The 24,522-nt window shown below is 34.2% G+C and overlaps 1 protein-coding gene across 1 annotated transcript in view; it reads left to right on the top strand.

Moving 5' to 3' along the window:
- The window catches only part of TWSG1 (twisted gastrulation BMP signaling modulator 1), a 60,355-nt gene that overhangs the window by 6,138 nt on the left and 29,695 nt on the right, over positions 1-24,522 (top strand). The window contains exon 3 of the mRNA XM_037001108.2: positions 15,321-15,420. Coding sequence (XP_036857003.1) covers positions 15,321-15,420 — 100 coding nt within the window. The remainder of the gene's footprint in view (positions 1-15,320; positions 15,421-24,522) is intronic.

Below are 24,522 nucleotides of genomic sequence, written 5' to 3'. Positions count from 1 at the left end.
ATATTAGTAACCTTATTTCTTTTAAAATTTTTATTTTTTTAAAAAGGTTTTAACAGTAGGTAGAATATAATTCAGTTAAGAAGAATTGTGAATTCCTTTAAGGACCTAGAAAAAGGAGGGCTCATTAGGGCTCCAAAGTCTTGGAAGATCATGTGGCTCTACCACTGATCACCACACTTTCCATCACAGACAGCAGATCATGTGAATCTACCATTGTTTGCCACAGAGGCAGCAAGGAAAGCAGTTGCCTTGCATTTGTGAGTACTGCTCTTAGAATTTTCTGTTTTCAAAATCATTTCTTTGAGCTATATCAAAGTCTGTGGGAAATGAGGTAATACCTATGCTATTGCTTTCTATATCATCAAGCTTGATAACATCAATACTCTGAGGGAGAGTTATAGTGTAATGGTTAAGAGCATGAACTCTGGAACAAGACTGAATTTGAAGCCAGTTCTACCAAGTACTAGCTGCATGACACGGACAATTTAGTTAATCCTTCAGTGCCTCAGTTTCCTCATCTATAAAGTAGGGGTAATAACCATACTTACCATTTATAGTTATTGTGAGGATTAGGTATAAATACTTAGATCAGCTCCTAGCACTTAAGTGCTCTGTCAATAAATATTATTAACCTTATTTCTCTGTTTTGTAACTATATTTTAATCTTCCATGCTTTATTTACAGGTATATTCTAAAATTGAAGTAAAAAAATCATCTTTATATTATAATGGTTATGTAAATATTGTTGACAGTATAGTCACATAAGGTGCTATGATTATATCTCCTCTCTTGAATGACTTTGTCTTGAGTTTCTAATTGCCTTTCTTGATTTTGCATCATCAGTCATTTACTTCTTACATTGTTTTAAATTAAGAAATTTGTTTTTCCCCCAGTGGAGCCTTCAGTCTTGTTGTTTTGAGACTTAACTGATCGTTCAAGCTGTCATATAGTGTATTCCAATTGTTGGTTGATTCCTAAGTTAGTTCCACTATTTCTTTGATTCCATATCTTATTCTTAACTTCCTCTCATTTTGTTGTAATATGCCCCAAAGTATCTTCTAAGAAGAGCAGTCCTGTAAGTAAACTTTCTGGGTCCTGCATTTTTTTTTAATTAATTTTTTAAAATTTTGGTATCATTAATCTACAATTACATGAGGAACATTATGTTTACTAGACTCTCCCCATCACCAAGTCCCCCCCCCCACAAACCCCATTACAGTCACTGTCCATCAGTATAGTAAGATGCTGTAGAATCACTACTTGTCTTCTCTGTATTGCATAGCCATCCCCATGCCCCCCCACTATACATGCTAATCGTAATGCCCCCTTTCTTTTTCCACCCCCCCTTATCCCTCCCTTTCCACCCATCCTCCCCAGTCCCTTTCCCTTTGGTAACTGTTAGTCCATTCTTGGTTCTGTGATTCTGTTGCTGTTTTGTTCCTTCAGTTTTTTCTTTTTTCTTATACTCCACAGATGAGTGAAATCATTTGGTACTTGTCTTTCTCTGCCTGGCTTATTTCACTGAGCATAATACCCTCTAGCTCCGTCCATGTTGTTGCAAATGGTAGGATTTGTTTCCTTCTTACGGCTGAATAATATTCCATTGTGTATATGTACCACCTCTTCTTTCTCCATTCATCTACTGATGGACACTTAGGTTGCTTCCATTTCTTGGCTATTGTAAATAGTGCTGCAATAAACATAGGGGTGCATATGTCTTTTTCAAACTGGGCTGCTGCATTCTTAGGGTAAATTCCTAGGAGTGGAATTCCTGGGTCAAATAGTATTTCTATTTTGAGCTTTTTGAGGAACCTCCATACTGCTTTCCACAATGGTTGAACTAATTTACATTCCCACCAGCAGTGTAGGAGGGTTCCCCTTTCTCTGCAACCTTGCCAACATTTGTTGTTGTTTGTCTTTTGGACGGTGGCAATCCTTACTGGTGTGAGGTGATATCTTATCGTGATTTTAATTTGCATTTCTCTGATGACTAGCAATGTGGAGCATCTTTTCCTGTGTCTGTTGGCCATGTGAATTTCTTCTTTGGAGAACTGTCTGTTTAGTTCCTCTGCCCATTTTTTCATTGGATTATTTGCTTTTTGTTTGTTGAGGTGCATGAGCATTGTTTTGGATGTCATGGGTCCTGAATATTTTGCAAATGTGTTCTAATGCTATACCTGATTAGTGATTTTCCTGAATATAGAATTCTCTGTTTTTAAATTCTTTTTCCTGGGAACTTTGAAGATATTTCTCAAATGTCTTCATGGTACTGGCATTCCATATTATTGGTAAGAAGTCTGATGCCAGTCAGTTTTTTATTCTCTGTAGATGATGGTGTTAGTTTGTTTCTTCTCTCTGGAAACTTTTAGTTTCATCTCATCTGTGGTGTGTGTCTTTTAGTGTGGGCATTGAGTTGGGCACCTTGTGACTCTTTTTTGAGAGGAGGAGGTTTATTTTGACCTCAAGACTGGAATATTCCTTGTCTTGGATGGTGGAGCCTTACTTATGTCAGACAAAGGAGACTTTAAAGACAAGACTAACAGACAAAGAAGGCCATTACATAGCAATAGTGGATCAATCCAACAAGGGGATGTAACTATTGCAAATATTTATGCAACCAACATTAGATCACCTAAACATATAAGGCAAATATGAACAGAACGTTAAGGGGGAACTAGTAATACATAATGGTAAGGGACTTTAACACCTCAGCTTACATTAGTGAATAGATCATTCAGCCAGAAAATCAATAAGGGCACAGTGGTCTTAACCAACACATTATTAGACCAGATGAACTTAACAGTTATATACAGAACATTATATCCAAATACAGCAGAGTGTACATTCTTTGCAGGTGCACATGGAATATTCTCCACAATAGATTACATATTAGACCACAAAGCAAGTCTCAATAAATTTAAGAAGACTGAAATGATGTCAAGCATGTTTTCCAACCACAACAGTATGAAACTAGAAATCATTACAAGAAAAAAAAAGGAAAAAACGCAAACATGTGGCAGCTAAACAACATGCTATAATCAACTAATGGGTCAGTGAAGAAATCAAAGAAGAAATAAAATGCCTAAAGAAAAATGAATGTGGAAATACTGTGTTCCAAATCTATGTAACACAGCAAAAACAGTTCTAAGAAGGAAGTTTATAGTGATAAAGCCCTACTTCAAAAAACAAGAAAAATCTCAAGCAATCTTACCTTATACCTAAGGAACTAGATGAATGCGAGCAAAGTCCAAAATTAGTAGAAGAAAGGACATAATGAAAGAGCAGAAACAAATGAAATAGAGACTAAAAAGAAAATGTGAAAAATCAATAAAACTAAGAGCTGGTTCTTTGAAAAGATAAACAAAACTGGTAAACCTTTAGTCAGGCTCATCGAAAAAAAGAGAGGACTCAAAAATATAAAATCAGAAATGAAAGAAAATTACAAACACCCCAGAAGTACAAATGATTACAAGAAACTACACTCCAACAAATTGTACATTTCTAGAAACAAAGAGTATTCTAATACTGAATCAGGAGGAAATAGAAAATCTAAACAGACTGATTATTAATGATGAAATTGAGTCATGAATCAGGAGGAAATAGAAAATCTAAACAGACTGATTATTAATGATGAAATTGAATCAGTAATCAAAAAACTCCCCAAAAAACAAAAGTCCAGGACCAAATGGCTTCACAGGAAACCTTTAAAGAAGAGTTCATCTCTGTCCTTCTCGAACTACCCAACAAATTGAAAAGGAAGGAATGCTTCCAAATTCATTCTATGAGGCCAGATTTACACTGATATGAAAATCAAAGACACCACCATAAAAAAGAAAATTATAGGCCACTATCTCTGATGGACATAGATGTAGAAATCCTCAACAAAATGTTAGCGAACCAAATTTAAAAATATGTTAAAAAGATTATAATGTATAAAAATATGTTAAAAAGATGATCAAGAGGGATTTATTCTGTGTATACAAGGATAGTTCAGTATCCTTAAATCAATCACTATGATGAACCACATTAACAGAAGGAAGGATAAAAATCATATCATCTCAATAGATGCAGGAAAAGCATTTGAGAAAATTCAACATCAATTTATGATAAAAAATCTTTACAAAGTAATATAGAAGGAATATACCTCAATGTAATAAAGGCCATATTTGCACAACTAAAATCATGCTCAATGGTGAAAAGCTAAAAGCTTTTTCTCTCAAGGAAATAAGACAAGGATGCCCATTCTCACTACATTTATTCAACCCATAGTACCAGAAATTCTAGTCTTAGTGATCAGATGAAAAGAAAAGGCATTCAAATTGGTAGGAAGGAGTAAAACTATCACTATTAGTAGATGACATGACCCTGTATTCAGAAAACCCTGAAGATTCCACCAAAAAACGATTAGCACTAATAAATGAGTTCAGTAAAGTTGCAGGATAAAAGTTAAGATACAGAAATTTGTGTGCTTCTGTACACTAATAAAAAACTAGCAGAAAGAGAAATTAAGAAAATCCCATTAACAGTTGCATCAAAAAGAATAAAATACTTAGGAATACATTTAACCAAGGAGGTAAAAGTGTGAAAACTGTAAGCACTCATGAATGAAATTGATGATGACACAAATAAATGAAAAGCTGTAGCATGCTCATGAATTAGAAGAATTAATATTATTAAAATGGCCATACTACCAAAAGCAATCTACAGATTCAATGCAATCCCTATCAAAGTACCAATGACATTTTTCATAGAAGTAGAGCAAATAATTAAAAAATTTGTATGGAACCACAAAAGACCCTGAAAAGTGAAAGCAATCTTGAGAAAGAAGAACAAAGCTAGAGTTATCATGCTCCCAGATTTCAAACTATATTACAAACTATAGTAATCAAAATACTATATTATTGGCACAAAAACAGACACATCGATCAATAGAACAGACTAGAGAGCCTAGAAATAAATTCATGCTTATATGGCCAATTAATCTACAACAAAGGAGATGAGAATAAACAATGGGGAAAAGACAGTCTCTTTAATAAATGGTGTTGGGAAAGCAGTACAGCTACATGCAAAAGAATGAAACTGGACCACTTTCTTACACTGTGTAGAAAAGTACACTCAAAATGGATTACAGTCCTAAATGTAAGACCTGAAACCATTAAACTCCTAAAAGAATACTTAGGCAATGAACTCTTGAGCATTGGTCTTAGAAATACTTTTTATTACATTTGTCTTCTCAGTCAAGGGCAACAAAAGCAAAAATGAACAATTGGGATTCATGAAACTAATAAGCTTTTGCACAGCAAAAGAAACCAGTAAAATGAAAGGGCAACTTACTAAATGGGAAAAGATATTTGCAAACTGTATATCCAATTATCCAAAATATATAAAGAACTCATACAACTCAACACAAAAAAAACCCAATCTGATTTAAAAATGGGCAGAGGGCCTGAATAGACAATTTTCAAAGGAGACACAGAGATAGCCAAAAGATGCATGAAAAGATGTTCATCATCACTAATCATCAGGGAAATGCAAATCAAAACCAAAATGAGATATTACCTCATACCTGACAGAATAGCTACTATCAAAAAGACAGTAACAAGTGTTGGTGGGAATGTAAATTGTTGCAGCCATATGGAAAACTGTGTGGAGGTTCCCAAAAAGTTAAAAAAAGAGCTACCATACATTCCAGCAATTCCAAAGAAAATGAAAACATTAATTTGGTGTTTATCCAAAGAACGTGAAGCATTAATTCAAAAGATATCAAAAAGATGTTATGCTCCCTCATGTTCATTGAAGCAGATTTACAGTAGCCAAGTTATGGAAGTAACCCAAATGTCCATCTATTGATGACTGGATAAAGAAGATGTAGCATATATATATATATTCACACACACACACACACACACACACACACTGGAATATTAACCATAAAAAAAAGAAATATCGCCATATGCAACAACATGGATGGACCTGGGCAGTGTATTATGCTAAGTGAAATAAGTCAGAGAAAGACAAATACCTTATGATTTCACTTATATGTGGAAACAAAAACAAGGCTGGAATATTCCCTTTTATTATTATTTTTATATGTATAATATTCTCCTTTCTGTAACTGTGTGTGTTTGTTTTGACTGGCTGATTTTCTTGCTGTGATTGGGGTGTTTGGGTGGTTGGTAGATGCCTGATTCTTGTCTTTTTGCTCTAGGGTCTGAGGGTAGTCTGACTGGTCTGTAGAAATGAATTTTAATGCCCTCTTTTATACCTGTTCTCTTTAGTTGAAGAACAGATGGGCTATTCATGTTTCACATGCCAAGAATTGTTAATGGGTCTTTCCTTGGTCCACTTAAAAGCTTCAGAGGATCCCCAGAATTACACTCAAAATTGTATATGCACAGTTTTCTGGGAAAAAACATCTGTAGCTTTCTCCAAGTAGTTGCCCTAAAGGTTAAGAATTGCTGGGGCTTTGCTTTTCATTGCACATACTAAGTTATAAGTTGTTAAAATTCTGATTTCAATAAGATTGTATATCAATGATACCTTAATAAAAAATATAAATAAATAAAAATAATTCTGCTTTCATATTCAAGAATGAACAAGGCACCTTGACATTTTAGATGACAATAATAGCTTTTCTTCTTAAACATACAGAAGAAGAACATGTACAGAAATGAAGGTCGGAGATAAGTACTTTAAGAAACATAGTGATACAGAAGTTTAAAAAAGATACTACTTCCCTCTTAAAGGGAATTTAGATTTCCTTTTTGTTATTTTGGTTTGATTTAAACAACATCTGTAGTGTTGAAATGATGTACTGTGAGGATAAGTTAGAACATTTGTTTATGTTGAGCTTTCTGCAACTCATAACTAAGTAGAAAAATTTTCCCTGGAAGCTCATAGTTATGTAAATATTTTTTACCAGCATGGTCACAAGGCAGCACAGTCATCCTTGCCACTCCTACCCGTTGCTATGCATAAGGGTGGTCCCTATATAAATATTTATTTTGTGCTTCTGACAGAAAAGAAATCTAACTTTAAACATTAAAGTAAATTGTCATCCTGATATATGTCCTTTTTCAGAAAAAAAAATGATGATATAGGATTTTGCCTCTAACAAGATCCTTACTAGTTTTTTTTCTCTTCTGTGAAAAGAAGGTTTAAAATCTGGACCAATATTATGCTCCTACCCCAGGAATCTCAAGACCCGTTTTGTATTAAGAACTACAAAACCCCTTATTGACTTGTGAGTACTTTCGGCTAATACTTATGGGCATATTTAGGATGGTAAAAACATTGTATTTCATGAAAATATTCAAACTTAGATTCAAAGACCATTGATGTGTTATTTTAGCATTTACTGGTTATTTGAATATTTGCCACTTTTATGTGATAATTGAGTCTTTTTATTCTAAAAATATTGTGATTAGATTTTCTGAAATAATTTGGGATTTCAAAATAGATGTTATTAATAAGTCCAGTTTTTTAAAAGTATATTTTGTTTTAAGTTAGAAATATAAATAGTTCAGATGACTTCAGGGCTTTCTTAATCGTAAAAAGCTAAAAAATTAACTTTCTGCTCCTTTTATATTAATCAATGCTAATTGAATTCCACATTAATCCCTTGTTATAGTTATCTTGATATGTTACTATACTAGTAATGTTTTGGTTTACAATATACAATGTTTCTTCTTTCCTTTTGTAAACATTACCTATTTTCCTATTGTGTTTTTTCCCCTTCATTCTACTTCTCTACTCTTAAAAGTTGCTCTAACCCATTTTTGTCCTTTTGTTTAGTTTATTAACAAATTAACAATTAACAAATCATCAATTAACACTTCATGAAAATAATTGAAATTCATATCCAGAAGTAATGAGTTAGACCTGATATCATGTAAGGGACGATAAGGCATTGTTTTCCTGCAAATGTTAAATGCTATGAGAAGAGCTGCTAAACTTTGTAAGTGAGGACTAAAACTTATTTTCACTGGCTATTTCACCTGTTGAATTATTACATTAAAACAAAGATGAGGGTTTCATTGGAACACTTGAAAATTTTCAAATGTATCTTATATAGGTAGAGTAGTAAAATAGCCCACTTGCCCCTCTAGGCTGTAGTTTATCACCGTGTGGCAGTCCAGTCTTACCTGTACCTGTCACACCTCATCCCACCCTGATTATTTTACAGAAATGCATTGGGGACTTTCAAAGTAAATAGGATTAAAATTTTGTTACTAGGTTTATATAAAAAATGGGTGCTAGTTAATATATTTTGGTAGTTCATGTATAAATGTGCACTTATATGCCGATTTATTGAGCCAGAAGAGTAAATTCTGTTTTCAGTAGCGTTTCACTAAAGTTTATATTATTTTCAGGGCAAAGTTTACCAGTCAGTTAGAATTTGTAAAGGACAAGATATTAAGGTTTGATTTAGATATTCCATTTTGAGTTTGAAGTTTGAGGTCCTTCTTAAAGAGTATTAATATGTTCAGACAAATTTGTTGTTACCTAACATAATTATAATTATGTTTATTCTTTTGAGTAAATGCAAATTGTTTAGGACATTTTCTTTCATATCTTTGTTTTTAAATACCCATTTGATTAAGTAAAGGTTGTAAAAGTAGTATCAGCAAAGGTACAATCTAATGCTCTGTTGATTACTGGTGCTTAGAATATGCACTTACGGAATTAGCTTTGTTCTTATATTCCTGAGTTCTTTTTTACATCAAGATATTACAAATACTAAGATTTTGCTTAACTTCATCTTTAAGAACCTTAGTTTCTGTTTTTATCTTATTTTTTTGAACAAATATTAAAATTGGATCTTAAGAAGTCATGCTACCCAAATAAATGTTTATTTGATATTATAAAAATATTTCATTCAAAGGAAATTCATAAGATACAAGTAGAATAAGGGAAGTAAATCACTCATAGTCCTCTTTTCCAAATATGGCCTACTCGGTATTTTGATAGAGTCCTGTCTAGGTTTTTATTCTACATTTAGGTGATTTTTAATAATTACGTTGTATATACAAGTTTTGTGTTCTGCATTTTCCACTAGCATTGTTTTATATTTCTATGTAAAAAAAAAGTATGTATTCATAGTTATGAGAGCTATCTTCTATGTTGCTTTCTTTAAAACCAGCTTTCATTTATATAATACTCTGTGTTTTTCAACTCAGGTTTATTAAAATAATAAGCTTATGGACCAGAATGTACCGTATAGTCTTTCAAAGATGAAATAAACAATTCCCAGATCTCCCAAAGCATTTTTCTGGGTCAGATGTATTGAAGTATAATTAGCATACAATATAGTTCACTCGTTTTTAGGTATACAGTTCTGTGATTTTTGACAAACATGCTCATGTAACCACTACCACAATCAAGACAGGGAATATTTTTATCATCTTCAAAAGCCCCTTGTGTCCCTTTGTTGTTAAAACTAGCCCCCTCTTCTATCTTAGCACCATCAACCACTGATTTTTGTCCCTTGATTTTGCCTTTTCCAGAATGTCTTATGAACAGACTCATACAATATGAAGCCATTTGTGTTCTTCTGGCTTCTTTCATTAGGTGTAATGCTTTTACAATTGATCCATGTTGTAACATGTTATCAGGTAGTTCTTTCTTTTGTATTACTGAATAGTATTCTGTGGTGTAAAAGCTCCACATTTGTTTATCCATTTACTAGCTAATGGACATTAGGTTGTTTCCATTTCTTGGTGGTTATAAATACACTTGATATTTATACTTTCATGTACAGATATTTGTGTGGACATATTTATTTTTTTCTCTTGAGTAAATAGCTGGGAGTGGTGTTGCTAGGTCACCAAAGCATTTTGATAGCCATTATCCCAGTTGGATGCAAAAGTCTGAAAGAGAAAATAGCCTTTCAGGAATACCATCCCTGTTATGACTGAAAAACTGAGATTTGGTGTTACATGCTGCAGCCTGTGGGCTAGGACTTGAATCCAGATCTTGTAAATCCAAGTCATTTGCTGTCCACTAGACTACTGTATAATGTTTTCAATGATGATGTTTCCTGTTTTAACAATGGTGCTAACAGATCTCTCAGATCGTGGCAAAGTTAGAGAATGGAAATACTTATCAGTAACTAAACAGCAAAAATATAATAAGATCCTTCTTCAATTTCAAAGTTTCCTTTTCTGGCCTGGAAATTTGGAAGTCTGTAAAATAAATTTAACTCTGAAGTCTAGTTTTAGTCTTAGATGAGTAATAACCCCGCCCCCATTTATTAACTCTAAAGTCTAGTTTTAGTCTTAGATGAGTAATAATCCCCCCCCCCATTTATTTCACATAGAGGGTTAAGATCTCATTAGTTATAAAGAGAATAAGATTTTCCATTAAAGTAGATTGAATAATTACCTAAAATCTGTCTTTTGGCATTCAAAAGTTTAAAATGCTCTGTGATGTTCAAGATTTTTGAGAACATAAATGTAGTAAAACATATTTTAAATGATTAGATTCTTCCCCAAAACTTTGTCTTGCAGGTTTTTATTTCATAAAAGCTTTTAAGCACTTTGTCAAGTTCTCTCCAGATATCAAAGTAGGATAGCCCAAATGTTTAAATTTTTGTTTTCCCTTTAGAATAAAGTTTCATTTTTCCATCATAAGTTTATTGAACAACATGATTAGCAATCTTTAAGAACATTTTGCATAGTACTTCACGCAGATAACGAATGTCTTATTCCTTATTATTCTGGCTCTAACATAACATGCAAGAGCATGGTGGTAGGAACAGCCTCAAGTGAGAAAACCTGATGTCAAAGTTCCAGTTTTGGGAACTGAGACGAATCATCATCTCACTCCTCAGCCTTCTTTGTACCATGAGCAACACCTACACTTTCTCTGAGACATGCAGAGCTGGCCAAAGCAACAAAAGATTTAAGTATTAAATTCCAACTCACTGGTTTTGCAGCTCTTAGCCAATGATACTTATTTTACCTTTACAAACAATGATTAAACTTGGGCAACAGCACTTCTAATTGTATTCAGGTACTGAGAGTGGAAGATAAAATAACGCCTTTGATCAAACAACCCAAAGGATTATCTAAATTTAATTATGGGCTCATTCTCTCTAAGAAAGTAATAACTATAATTATTGAGATCATAAGTTGTTAAGAAATGAACTTTATATTTCCCATTCTGGTGTTTAAAAAGCAGGAAAATCTAACCCAAACTGGGGTCAAATCTCTGCTACTTACTAACTCAATGATACACAAATTTCCATAAATTGGAATTTTATTTATGGTAACTGCTTTGATAGGGGCTTTATGAGATTGAAGATAATGCATATAAAATGCTTTACACAGTGCCTGTTAGTGTTAAATAAAACCTACTTCGGAACTTTGGAGGAGGTGGTGACAGTAAATAAGTGGAAGCATTGAATCTGTCTTTATTTTGGACTTCTGTGGACTTTGTGTTTGGTAGTTATCACATGTTCCACTCAACTAAGCAGTAGTCAAGTTTAGTCATAGTGAAGTTAGTAAAATGTATAAATAGCCAGTCCAAACAGAAAATTCCACATCTTAACTCAACCGTATTTTCTATTTAAGAAATGGAGACTTTGAAATAATAGTAAAATGGAAGATAATGAAATTTTTGAAGGTGGTGCTAAAGAATGAGAAAGTAGACAGAGTGTGGAAGGAATCAAGAATTTAAGGGCTATTTCTGCATTTTAGTACATAGTATATGCTATTATGCAGCTATTAAATTATGTTGACAGATTTTTTACAATAGGGAAATGCTTATTTTTTTTAGATAAGGAGAGTATACAATCATTATTTTGTTAGAAATCTGTAGAAATTTGAGTATTTTTCTTTCTAATCTACTAGATATTTTTCAGTCTTTTACAATTAAAACATTATTTTAAAAAAATATTAAAGCATTTATTTTATCTTGACTCTAGCCTCTTTGGCAGAGTCTTTCTGGTTACAGAAGATTCATTTATGTCCTCATAACTGAAACAGCTACAGGTAAAGATTTCTTTTTAAGTGTCATGAACAAAATACTCTGCTCAATTTAAAAGAGCAATTTTGAAATGCTTTTCTATGATCTTTGATTCATCACAGAGTTACATTTGAGGTTTTTTTCTTTTGTATTTCAATACTTAGGTTCAAAGTACTTTAGAAATGTCTTTTATACTTAGAAACATTCATACTGAACACAGTGTGCTTGCTGTCAAAAAAATTAAGTTATACATTTCTAGATGTGTTTATGACCAAACATTGTTCAGTAATGTGATTTTGAAGGACATGGAAAGTGAATAGAAAAGAATGAATTACTTGGGGAGCTATATGTGATTGTTATTCATAATTATTAACACATGAAAATTCATGTTTTTCTAATTTTTCCTTGACTTAACAATAGTCATAAAACAAGTGATTCCCATATATTTTTGCTCTCTTGATTTGCAGTGAGGTTTTTGAGATTCTAAATGCCATATATCAAATTTGCCTGGAATTTTTCCCTGGAAAGTGAAAAGTTAAGTGTGTTTTTGAAAATTGAGAAGGCAAAAATGCTGACTGAAAGGTTGGTTTGAGCATCTCATTTTCCTTATTTCCCAATCTCCTGAAAAGAATAGCTGACATGAGTCATCAAAAAATAGAGATTATTGTATCTATTTTGAGCCTATTTACTCTGTAAAATTTCTTAATTTATATGGTTAAAATCAGTTTGTTTTATTAAGACAGATATTTTTCAACGTATTATTACTTGACATTCAACCAGTTTTAGCAGTAATTTTTACCAATAAAGTCTTAACCTGGATTTTCATCTTTAAATAGTATAGCAGTAAAGCTTGTCTTTAAGTCATTTCCCCTATGTCATGGCTTCTTGTAGCTTCTCACTTTGTGTTGTATCAGTAAATTGTAAATCAGTATGTATGTTACTACAGTATATTACTCTATCACAGTGACATGTAAAAGTATAGGCATCTACTAAAATGGTGTGAAGTAGATTTAATCTTAAGAGCTAGATAATCCAGGCAAGTTCATGCAATTTAAATAGTCTTAGGTTTAACCTTTCATTAGTTAGCAGTAATCTTAGGGTATCATGTACCCTGTTATTCTAATGAAAAACATTGCACAGACTCAGACTTTAAAGACTCAGATTTCTCTAAGAGAAGCACTAAATTTACATTCGTTTTTAAATAATTTCTAATATACAGTAATTCATTTAACAAGCTATCATTTGGAAGCTGCAATAGATAGAAAAAGGAGAGCCATATTCTTTGAATAAATTTATTACTTTTCTAATTTGTTTCTCCTGAGCTAAATAGGAAGTGTAAATATAAGCAACTAAGATAGGAAAGGGATATTTTCTATGTGTAATGTAAAATGTAAAAGAAGCCTTATTTCTTGTGACTAAGTGACAACCTTTAATAAACTAAAAGACTTAAAAGTATCCATATTCTTAATTCCAATTGTGTTTTAAAAAATGTGTACTCAGAAAATGTTCTCTAACTTCAGACAGGGCAGACAGGTTTTTATGGTGAAACAAGTCACAAAATATATGTTTGGCAACTCTGGTTTTCTAGATTTCCAAGTAAGTTTGAGTTGTTCTGAATCAAGCATGATAAGTTTTAGATGAAGCATCTGTATTTCTCAGGAAGTTTCTCTCTTTCTGTCAGACCTTAGCAAAGTCAACTAAGGTCTGCTTTACATGAATGCAGAATTCCACAGTACTGACATATTAAACTTGTGTATGCATAGATCACAGATATATGCTAACATCAAACTAATGAATTAGTTAGAAAATAGCATGTGTTGATTCTTGAAAGTGCTGTGTAATAGCTAGTAGACTTTTGAAGAAGAAAAAAACAAGGAATTAAACATCAACATTGCAAAAGGTCGTATTAGAATGATGGAGTAACTCCAGTAGTCTATAAATCTAATGAGATTAATTTAATAGTGCTAAAAATGTGCCATGTTTAAGTTTTAAAAAATAGGAAAGGCAAGTAGGCAATGTGGCAATAGAATTTTGCTTAAATTGGATTTGTTTAGCAGTGGCTGCCTGGTGCTAAGGGCCAAAGGAATTTACCTTGAAGCTTCAAAGCAAGCTGTGTTAGCTTTCATGGAGTAACAAACCACCCCAAAGTTGAGTAGCTTTAAACAATAACCATTTATTTAGTTCTTGTTTCTGTGCATTGGCAATTTGGGCCTTTATCAGCTGGGTGGTTTCTCTAGGCTCATTCCTGTGTCTGTCGTCAGCTGCTGATTGCTTGGAGACTGAGCAAGCATGGCTTCAGGTGGACTGCCTTGCCCACGTGGCTTTCTCCGAGGCACCTGCAGCCCCCTGGCCCAGTTCTAAGAGAAAGAGTGGAAGTCCTCAGTGCTCTTGAGACCTAGAATCAGCGCCGATACAATGTTTCTTCCACTGAATTCTGCTAATCTAAGCAAGGCTGAAGATCACTGTCTTGCCAGTGGGTTTCAGCCCCAGGCAAGTTCTCTAGGGATTCAATGTGACCAAAAAAATGACAGTAGAATGTTCTTGGGGTAAAAGGGTTTATTACCCGGCTTGTTCTCCTGGCTATAGGATCAAGCACTAGCATCTCTGCCTCTGCCCAGAGCACTGGGCCGAGCTCTTTGCATAGTGAATAGCTTATTGCCTAGGGGTGTGGAAGCAGTAGCCTAGCAACAGGCCAATTACATCATCAAGTGCTTTAGGTTCAGTGAGGATCCTGGCCATAGGAACCCCAACTTACCCCACAATCACCCTGCAACCAACTGGTCTGGAAATAGACCCCATCCCTTGATTGGAGGACCTGCAAAGTTATATTGTGAAGAGGGTGGACATAGGCAGGGGAATAATTGCTTCTTCTTTGTAAAGAATCTACCACACACCAAGCATACTGTTTTAATATGTTATAGATCAATTAAAAGATGTTTTTATTCACACTCTACTTGTTGCGAAACTGTAGTTCCCACTGCAAGTTGGCTATTCATGTAGATGAATTTGGACAATGAACCTAATAGCTGAAAGGCAGATTTTCTACTTAGACTGAATTATTTTTCAAGGCGGTGTGGGGGTACAGTAATGGGTTACAAAGTAAAATATTTTGTTTCAAAATAATATAAAAACGTCCACAATGTGTTCACTGAATGTGTCCAAAAGAAAATATAAATCTTCTTGACATTGTAGATAGTTATGTTTCTATAAATAGTTAATCATCTTTGGTAAAAAAATCGTGTTAAGAATAAATCACTATAAATGCAAACTGTGGAGTTTTTTGCTGCAAAAAATTAACAATTTTAAAGACAGTGATTTGAAACTTCAAAGTTGAACATCTTTTTTATTTCTAGGAGCTCTGCCAGTGCCGACCTGGGGAAGGAAATTGTTCCTGTTGCAAAGAGTGTATGCTGTGTCTTGGGACTCTTTGGGATGAGTGCTGTGATTGTGTTGGTGAGTTGACATGCAGTATAGTTTCTTAGTATTTCTTATCACAGAATCCTTGACTTTAAGACACTTTAGAGAATATAAATGTATTTTGTGCGTAGAGACTACTGTGTGTATAGAACATATGTTATTACATTTGCTTGTATTGAATAATACTTACATTTTTGTGTATTTTTTTAATAGAAAAAGGTTTGGGAGGAAATTAAAAGTGCATATTCTTGGGAAGATGGAGTAGAGGAACAATGGAAAATGTACTTTTTAAATGTTTTATACTGTTGAATTTATAATAAGCATGTATTATAGTTGCAAATAAAAAATAGGTACTTGGCATATTAAAAAATAGATTGTCTTCCTTTATGTAAGACCTCACTAAAAGTTCTTGAGAAACTAAAACTATTGTTAAGAGTTTTCTGAGGAACAGTCTCCAAGACATAGTAAGTAAAAAAAACAAGGTGCTGCAAAAGTATGTTTATAGAATGTTACATTTGTATGTTACATTTATGTTTTAGAAAGAAAACGTCCTAGAAGAAACACTCATTGTCCTCTCTCTGACCAGTTAACTTTTCCATCTTTTAAGTTCAAGTATCCCCTTGTCTCAGAAATCTTACTCTTTTGACTGAGAGTGCTTCATATTGTCTGTCTCTAGGAGGTCATGTTTTACATGTTATTGTAATTGTTTTGCATGTCTCTTCCAATAGAGTTTAAACTCCTTGAGAACAAGGATGATGATAAATGACGTTAGTTTAATTTCTCTAGAATATAACCTATTTAAATCTCATTTTTATCAAAGTGGTATATATATATATGCACATACTTCAGTTATATGCTCACAAAGGATCTTCCCAATTCTTTGATCCTGAGACAACCACTCTCAGCTCTTTGTCACTGTATTATTTCCATAAATCTAGATAATATCCTTGTACTCTTCCCCTGATTCTTTGATTTTAGAAACTATCTGTTGACTTCTTATGTGGTAGATGATGAGTTAGCTTTCTTTTCTTATCTTCCCCATGTAGTTTTATTGCTACTTCTAGTTTAATCAGTAATTACTTTAACAATCTACTGAATAAATTAATGTTATATACTAGTTTGATTCACAATCGTGTAAACACTAATTTATTAAATGAATAATACTATCATATGTCTTTTTGTTTTAGAGTTTGCTTCCTGAGAGATTTCCTAATCTTCTAGCCTCTATACCAATGTTTAAAGTTTTGGCTTTCAATTTAATTTCCAAGAGCCTTCTCTGATTGTCTGTTTTGGGGAACACACTGTTTTTGTTTTATAAATAAAATATTTTTCTTCTCTTTCTGGGACTGTTCATTGTAGAGTTTGGTTGTTGAAGTTTTTCGTTCTGCTCTGCCCTGTTCCCATTTCCTCAAATGTCTGGTGATCCTTGGCCATCTATTCATCTGTAAAAGTTGGGCACTGACTGGGAGCCCTGCGTGTTTGGACAAGGCCTGGGATCAAGTTTGCCTCATGTGGGTGATTGGTGAGTGAACTGGCTTTTTCACTGAGGCCCTCTATCTCAGTGTCTGTAGGTCTTTCCCTTTGGTCTTGTACAGCTTTTTCAGAGAAGGATCTCTGAGTGTGTTGCCTGGGATTGGGTAGCAGAGCTGGTTGCAGATGTTCTGGGATCCTGAGGCACAATGTCAATATCCAGTAGTACTGTCACTTGCTTTCCTTGTTTCTTTCCATCCGTATCTCCACCTTTTACAGTTTTTGGTATTCCCAGCACAGGGTCTCTTCAGTTTAATTTCTCTAGAGAATAACCCTCTTGTCTCTGACAGTTGTGGGAGAAGAGAGACAGGGACCTGGAGGCATAACTATCCAATATAGCTTGCTTCTGCAATACATGGTGTCTCCACCTCTCACATCCTCCCAGATTTGGGTGGTGCACGTCTTCCTATGTGGGAGCCTGCTTAGTTGTTACATTTAGCTCTTAGCTTCTTCCAAGGTGGAGTTAGTGTTTCAGTTTCCTGCTTTTCTGTATTGTTTTTAGTGAATTCTGAGAGAACCAGGACAGAAATGTCTTTCCCTCTGTCATCTTAGATATTCTTGGTATTGCTAACTGCTAGTGTAGTGTTCAGTATACAGTAGGTGCTCCAGTGTTTTATGACTGTCAAGTAAATGAGTTCTTACTGCATTATTCTCCCAATGTGGATAGTTTATATCCTTAATGGCTATAACTTTTTTATTATGTCAGCTGAAATGAAAGAAGCTTTGAATTATTTTAGAGCATTAAATATAAGTTAATATATATGATGAAAGTAAAAAGAAAGTAAACATATTAACCCTGATATACATACAAGCATGTTTCATTTAATCATGATGCCAAATACACAAATACACCTTTAGCATTAACTAAATAATATGTGTGTATATTCGAGTGTGTGTGTGTGTGTGTGTGTGTGTGTGTTAGTATGTTCAATATTATATGACAGTACTGTGCCATTCTGCTTCTTACAGGAAAAATTTGTGCAGTTCTTCTACTGAGAAAGAATATTTATATATGTTCATATCTCTACAATTTTAGAAGCAACTGATGTGCTTCTGGCTTTTTCCTATTTTAAAAATATTTATTATTTACCTTTAAGGATTTAATCAGTTTTAAACTTTGAATTCATAATGTAAGTTTATCTTACATTTTAAATGCAGTTAATCTCTCTACTTTCTAGGATATAATTTAGATATCCCAGGTCTTTTTGTACAGCAGTACTCTTTTTTGCAGGCAGTCCTCTTTTACATTAGGTGCTCTGCACATCCTTTGGGAACATGTGGCTGCTCCTCCCCTCTAAGTTGAAACATTCCCCATACTTTTCATGGGTGGGGCACAGACCGCAGAGAGAACCCAAATTAGAGAGCAGCTTTCCCTTCCTGTTTCAGTCTGTAGACTGTTCACACATGCTGTTTCTAGCAAGCTTTCTCTTTCAGTCACTTTGTGTAAAAGAATCAGTTTCTCTTAACTCATTTTCTCCTAGCGTAAGAGTGACCACCATGACTTATTTTCATCCTTGCTGTCCAAGGTGTTCCTCAAAGCCTGTGGTTTTGGATCCTAGATCCCTATCTACAGGGTTCTGTTGTTGGCTGTTTGTTTATTTTGCTTTTGTTTTTCCAAATATATGCAGAAATAGCACAGTGAATGGCTGTGTACCAGCTCTAGTACATACTTGTTTTTTCCATTTGTCTTGTCTTTCTTCCCCACAACTTATTTGTTAGAGTATTATAAAATAAATAATTTCACTACATCTCCAAAGTACCTTAGTTATACATCTCAAAAAAGAATAAATTTTCTTACATAATACAGTATCATTACCACACCTAAAATAATTAACAGTACTTCCTTAACATCTAATACCCAGTCCATCTCAGATTGCCCTCATTGGCTAAATGTTGGTTATAGCTATTATAGTCTAATCAAGATCCCACAAAGTCCACATACTGTATTTGGGCGTTAGGTTCCATAAGTTGCTTTTATTCTAAAACAATTCCTCCTCCCCTCAACACCTTTTAAAATTCCATTGACTTCTTGCAGAAATTAGTGAATTATGATGGAAAATATACCACATTCTGGATTTGGCTGATTGCGTCCTTTTTAGCTTGTTACTCTGTCCTATTTCTTATAGACTCTAAGTTAGGTCTAAAGGCTCATTAAATTCTGGTTCAGTTCTAGCACCATGGGTACAGTGGTATAATGTACACATTAATAACATCTAGTTGTCCTGCCTTTAGTGATCCTAAATTTGATCAGTGGGTTCAGATGGTGAAAGTCTGATTCCTTTGGTGTAAATCTTGTTCCAGTCTTTCACCTGTGGTTTCATCCTTCACTGGTGACCATTCAATTTCATTAAATAACAGTCTTCCAATTTTTATCACTCCTGCATTCATAAGCGGAAATATTCTGTATAGAAGAGCTTTTGTACAGATACTAGAGCTGTTCGGTTACCCTGAAATAAAGGATAAATAACAAGATGTAAGATAAATACTTAATTTTTTCTCTGAGTATTGACTTATACCTTAGCAAATTCTAGTAGGGTTCAATACATTTTTACTTTGGTTTTTGGTGTGTGTGTGTGTGTTTTAAGTATCATTGTGAACTAACAGCTTTTTTATATATTTCATGTTTTAATCAGTTGCTGTCGTATTCTTTTTGCTCAAATTTTCCCATCTTTGGTTCATAGAAGCCAGTTCAACTTGGCTCTTGAGTCCTTTTGACATGCCTTCTGGCATCTTTGTTAGCTTCAGACAGGCTGTCTGAGGCTCATCTTACATAGATGCCTCACATCTGGAATTAGCCATTTCTCCAGCAAGCTTTGGTTCCCTTTAGAAGAAAATAGTGGTGAGAGACCATAATCTCTACATTAGAGGTACTTGCTGTTACTATTGGGTTATCTTTTCTTCTAGCCCCTTTAAGTGGGCAGAACTAATAGTTACAGGGGAATAACTTATGAGTTTGTACTAATACTGTCAATTCAAATTTAACGTTACAGGGTCTTTGCTCCTTTTGATTTTGTATCTGTAACTTCATTTATGCTGAAATTTTTGGTTCCTAACAACATTAATATAATTACTTACATACTTTATAATGTATCAAGAAGACTATTAAATGACAGTTAAGATTGCTTTGTCTTTGAATATGTACTGAAGATGTAAGGCCAAATACTGTCTTCCAAGGTCAGTTGGAGTCATTTTATATGAGTGGGTTATGTGAATAACTTGACATAAAATTAGGTTCACATGTGTTAGCTTGTTTCCAATTTTGGGGCATTGTTTCCTTTTTTTACTTATTTTTATGTTTTGATTATATAAAATAGTTACATGATGAGAAAGACAAATGTACATAAGTATAATGCAGATAGTTCCTTTCCATCCCTGTCACCTCTACTGTAGATAAAGTGACCATGTAAGTTATTATCTGAACTAGGACACCTGAGAGGGAAACCAGGTCAGTAGGACAGAGCTGAACCTGAACCACCTGAATTGACTCAGGAAACTGGGACAAATGGTTTCATCCTACTGATAGCCATATTTTAAAACTTTAATAAGTATCTATATTTGTTATACAAAACATATATTTGTTATGTAAAGCATTATGCCTCTTGCTTTGTCTTTCTTTCTTATTTTTCTTTTTTTTTACTTGAAAGTCCTGGAACTTCTTCCATATTAATATTGTTTTCTTGATAGCTACATAGAAAGTCTTTGTTAGCTGTACCACTTTATATATTCATTCATCCATAGATGGACATCTGGGTTATTTCCAATCTTTTACCATTACAAATACTACTAGAATGAATAACCTTGTGTAGATAGTCAGTTCTATGCAATATTGCTAGATACTATCAAATTCTTCTCCAAAAGGGTTGTATGTTTTGCATTTCCATCAATGCAGTGTAGCAGTACCTGTTCTCATACATTACCAAAAAATAATGTTGCCAAATTTTTGGATTTCTGTTAATCTGAAAGGTAAGAAATGGTATAGTTTTAATTTTCATTTATCTTCTTACAAGTGACAAGCATCTGTTCCTACATTTAAGGACTATTTGTATTTACTTTTTGTGAATTGTTTGTTTCTATCTTTTGCCCAGTTTTTTCTACTGTATCACAGTTTTTTAAATTCATTATTTAGAAGTTGAAAAATACATATATTAGGGATATAACCCCAACATCTGTGTTGTAAATTACACATCTTTTCCCAGGTGGTCATTTGTGTTTGTTATTTTTTATATTTTTAATTTTTTGATATCATTAATCTACAATGACAGGAGCAACATTATAGTTACTAGACTCCGCCCATTATCAAGTCCCCACCACATACCCCATGACAGTTACTGTCCATCAGTGTAGTAAGATGCTACAGAACCACTACTTGTCTTCTCTGTGTTCTACAGCCTTCCCTGAGCCCCCCTCCACATTATGTCTGCTCATCATAAATGCCTCCTTTTCCCCCTTATCTATCCCTTTCCACCCACCCTCCCCAGTCTCTTTCCCTTTGGTAACCCTTAGTCCATTCTTGGGTTCTATGAGTCTGCTGCTGTTTTGTTCCTTCAGTTTTTTCTTTGTTCTTATACTCCATGTATGAGTGAAATCATTTGATACTTGTCTTTTTCCACCTGGCTTATTTCACTGAGCATAATACCCTCTAGCTCCATCCATGTTGTTGCAAATGGTAGGATTTGTTTTCTTCTTATGGCTGAATAATATTCCACTGTGTATATGTACCACATCTTCTTTATCCATTCATCTACTAATGGACACTTAGGTTGCTTCCATTCCTTGGCTATTGTAAATGGTGCTGCGATAAACATAGGGGTGCATGTCTTTTTCAAACTGAGCTACTGCATTCTTAGGGTAAATTCCTAGGAGTGGAATTCCTGGGTCAAATGGTATTTCTATTTTGAGTTTTCTGAACAACCTCCAGACTGCTTTCCAAAATGGTTGAACTAATTTACATTCCCACCAGCAGTGTAGGAGGATTCCCCTTTCTCCACATCCTCGCCAACAATTGTTGTTTGTCTTTTGGATGGTGGCCATCCTAACTGGTATGAGGTGATATCTCATTGTGATTTTAATTTGCATTTCTCTGATAACTAGCAATGTGGAGCATCTTTTCATGTGTCTGTTGGCCATCTGAATTTCTTCTTTGGAGAACTGTCTGTTGGGATCCTCTGCCCATTTTTTAATTGGATTATTTGCTTTTTGTTTGTTGAGGTGGGTGAGCTCTTTATATATTTTGGATGTCAACCCTTTATCAGTTCTGTCATTTATGAATATATTCTCCCATATTGTAGAATGCCTTTTTGTTCTATTGATGGTGTCCTTTGCTGTACAGAAGCTTTTAGCTTGATATAGTGTTAATTTTTGTTTCTGTTTGCCTTGTCTGGGCAATGTGTTCATGAAGAATCTGCTCGTGTTTATGTCCAAGAGATTTTTGCCTTGTTTTTTCTAAGAGTTTTATGATTTCATGACTTACATTCAGGACTTTGATGCATTTCAAATTTACTTTTGTGTATGGGGTTAGACAATGATCCAGTTTCATTGTCTTACATATAGCTGTCCAGTTTTGCCAACCCCAGCTGTTGAAGAGGATGTCATTGCCCCATTGTATATCCATGGCTCCTTTATCATATATAAATTGACGATATATGTTTGGGTTAGTATCTGGACTCTCTATTCTGTTCCACTGGTCTGCGGGTCTGTTCTTGTGCCAGTCCCAAATTGTCTTGATTACTGTGGCTTTGTAGTAGAGCTTGAAGTTGGGAAGCGGGATCCCCCCTGCTTTATTCTTCCTTCTCAGGATTGCTTTGGCTATTCGGTATCTTTTGTGGTTCCATATGAATTTTAGAACCATTTACGCTACTTCATTGAAGAATGCTGTTGGTATTTTGATAGGGATTGCATTGAATCTGTAGATTGCTTTAGGCAGGATGGCCATTTTGACAATATTAATTCTTCCTAGCCATGAGCATGGGGTGAGTTTCCATTTGTAAGTGTCCTCATTAATTTCTCTTAAGAGTGTCTTGTAGTTTTCAGGGTATAGGTCTTCAACTTGGTTAGGTTTATTCCTAGGTATTTTATTCTTTTTGATGCAGTTGTGAATGGAATTGTTTTCCTGATATCTCTTTCTGGTACTTCATTATTAGTGTATAGGAAAGCAACAGATTTCTGTGTATTAATTTTGTGTCCTGCAACTTTGCTGTATTCCAATATTTGTTCTAGTAGTTTTGCAGTGGAGTCTTTAGGTTTTTCATGTACAATATCATGTCATCTGCAAATAGCAACAGATTGACTTCTTCTTTACCAATCTGGTTGCCTTTTATTTCTTTGTTTTGTCTGATTGCCGAGGCTAGGACCTCCAGTACTATGTTGAATAAAAGTAGGGAGAGTGGGCATCCCTGTCTTGTTGCTGATCTTGGGTGAAAAGCTTTCAACTTCTCGCTGGTAAGTATGATATTGGCTGTGGGTTTCTCATATATGGCCTTTATTATGTTGAGGTACTTGTACTCTATACCCATTTTGTTGAGAGTTTTTATCATGAATGGATATTGAATTTTGTTGAATCCTTTTTCAGCATCTGTGGAGATGATCTTGTGGTTTTTGTCCTTTTTGTTGATGTAGTGGATGATGTTGATGAATTTTTGAATGTCGTACCATCCTTGCATCCCTGAGATGTATCCCACTTGATCATGGTGTATGATCCTCTTGATGTATTTTTGAAATTGGTGTGCTAATAATTTGTTGAGTATTTTTCCATCTATGTTCATCAGGGATATTGGTCTGTAATTTTATTTTTTTTTCATGTCTTTGCCTGGTTTTGGTATTAGAGTGATGCTGGCTTCATAGAACGAGTTTGGAAGTATTCCCTCCTCTTCTCTTTTTGGAAAACTTTAAGGAGAATGGGTATTATGTCTTCTCTAAATGTCTGATAAAATTCAGCAGTGAAACTTTCTGGTCCAGTGGTTTTGTTCTTGGGTACTTTTTTGATTACTGATTGAATTTTGTTGCTGGTAATTGGTCTGTTTAGATTTTCTCTTTCTTCCTGGGTCAGCCTTGTAAGGTTGTATTTTTCTACAAAGTTGTCCATTTCTTCTAGGTTTTCAATTTGTTAGCGTATAGATTTTCATAGTGTTCTCTAATAATTCTTTGTATTTCTTTGTTGTCTGTTGTGATTTTTCCTTTCTCATTTTTGATTCTGTTTATATGTGTAGATTCTCTTTTTCTCTTACGTCTGGCTAGGGGTTTATCTATTTTGTTTATTTTCTCAAAGAACCAGCTCTTGGTTTCATTGATTTTTTTCTGTTGTTTTATTATTCCCAGTTTTATTTATTTCTTCTCTAATCTTTATTATGTCCCTCCTTCTGCTGACTTTGGGCCTCATTTGTTCTTCTTTTTCCAGTTTCAATAATTGTGACTTTAGACTATTCATTTGGGATCGTTCTTCCTTCTTTAAGTAGGCCTGGATTGCTATCTACTTTCCTCTTGGAACTGCCTTCGCTGCATCCCACAGAAGTTGGGGCATTGTGCTATTGTTGTCATTTGTTTCCGTATATTGCTTGATCTCTGTTTTGATTTGGTCACTGATCCATTGATTATTTAGGAGCATATTGTTAA

The sequence above is a fragment of the Manis javanica genome, chromosome 9, assembly GCF_040802235.1.
Source record: "Manis javanica isolate MJ-LG chromosome 9, MJ_LKY, whole genome shotgun sequence".
Classification (NCBI taxonomy): Eukaryota; Metazoa; Chordata; class Mammalia; order Pholidota; family Manidae; genus Manis; species Manis javanica.
The sequence above is the reverse complement of the archived record's forward strand: the minus strand, read 5'-3'. Positions and strand labels throughout refer to the sequence as shown.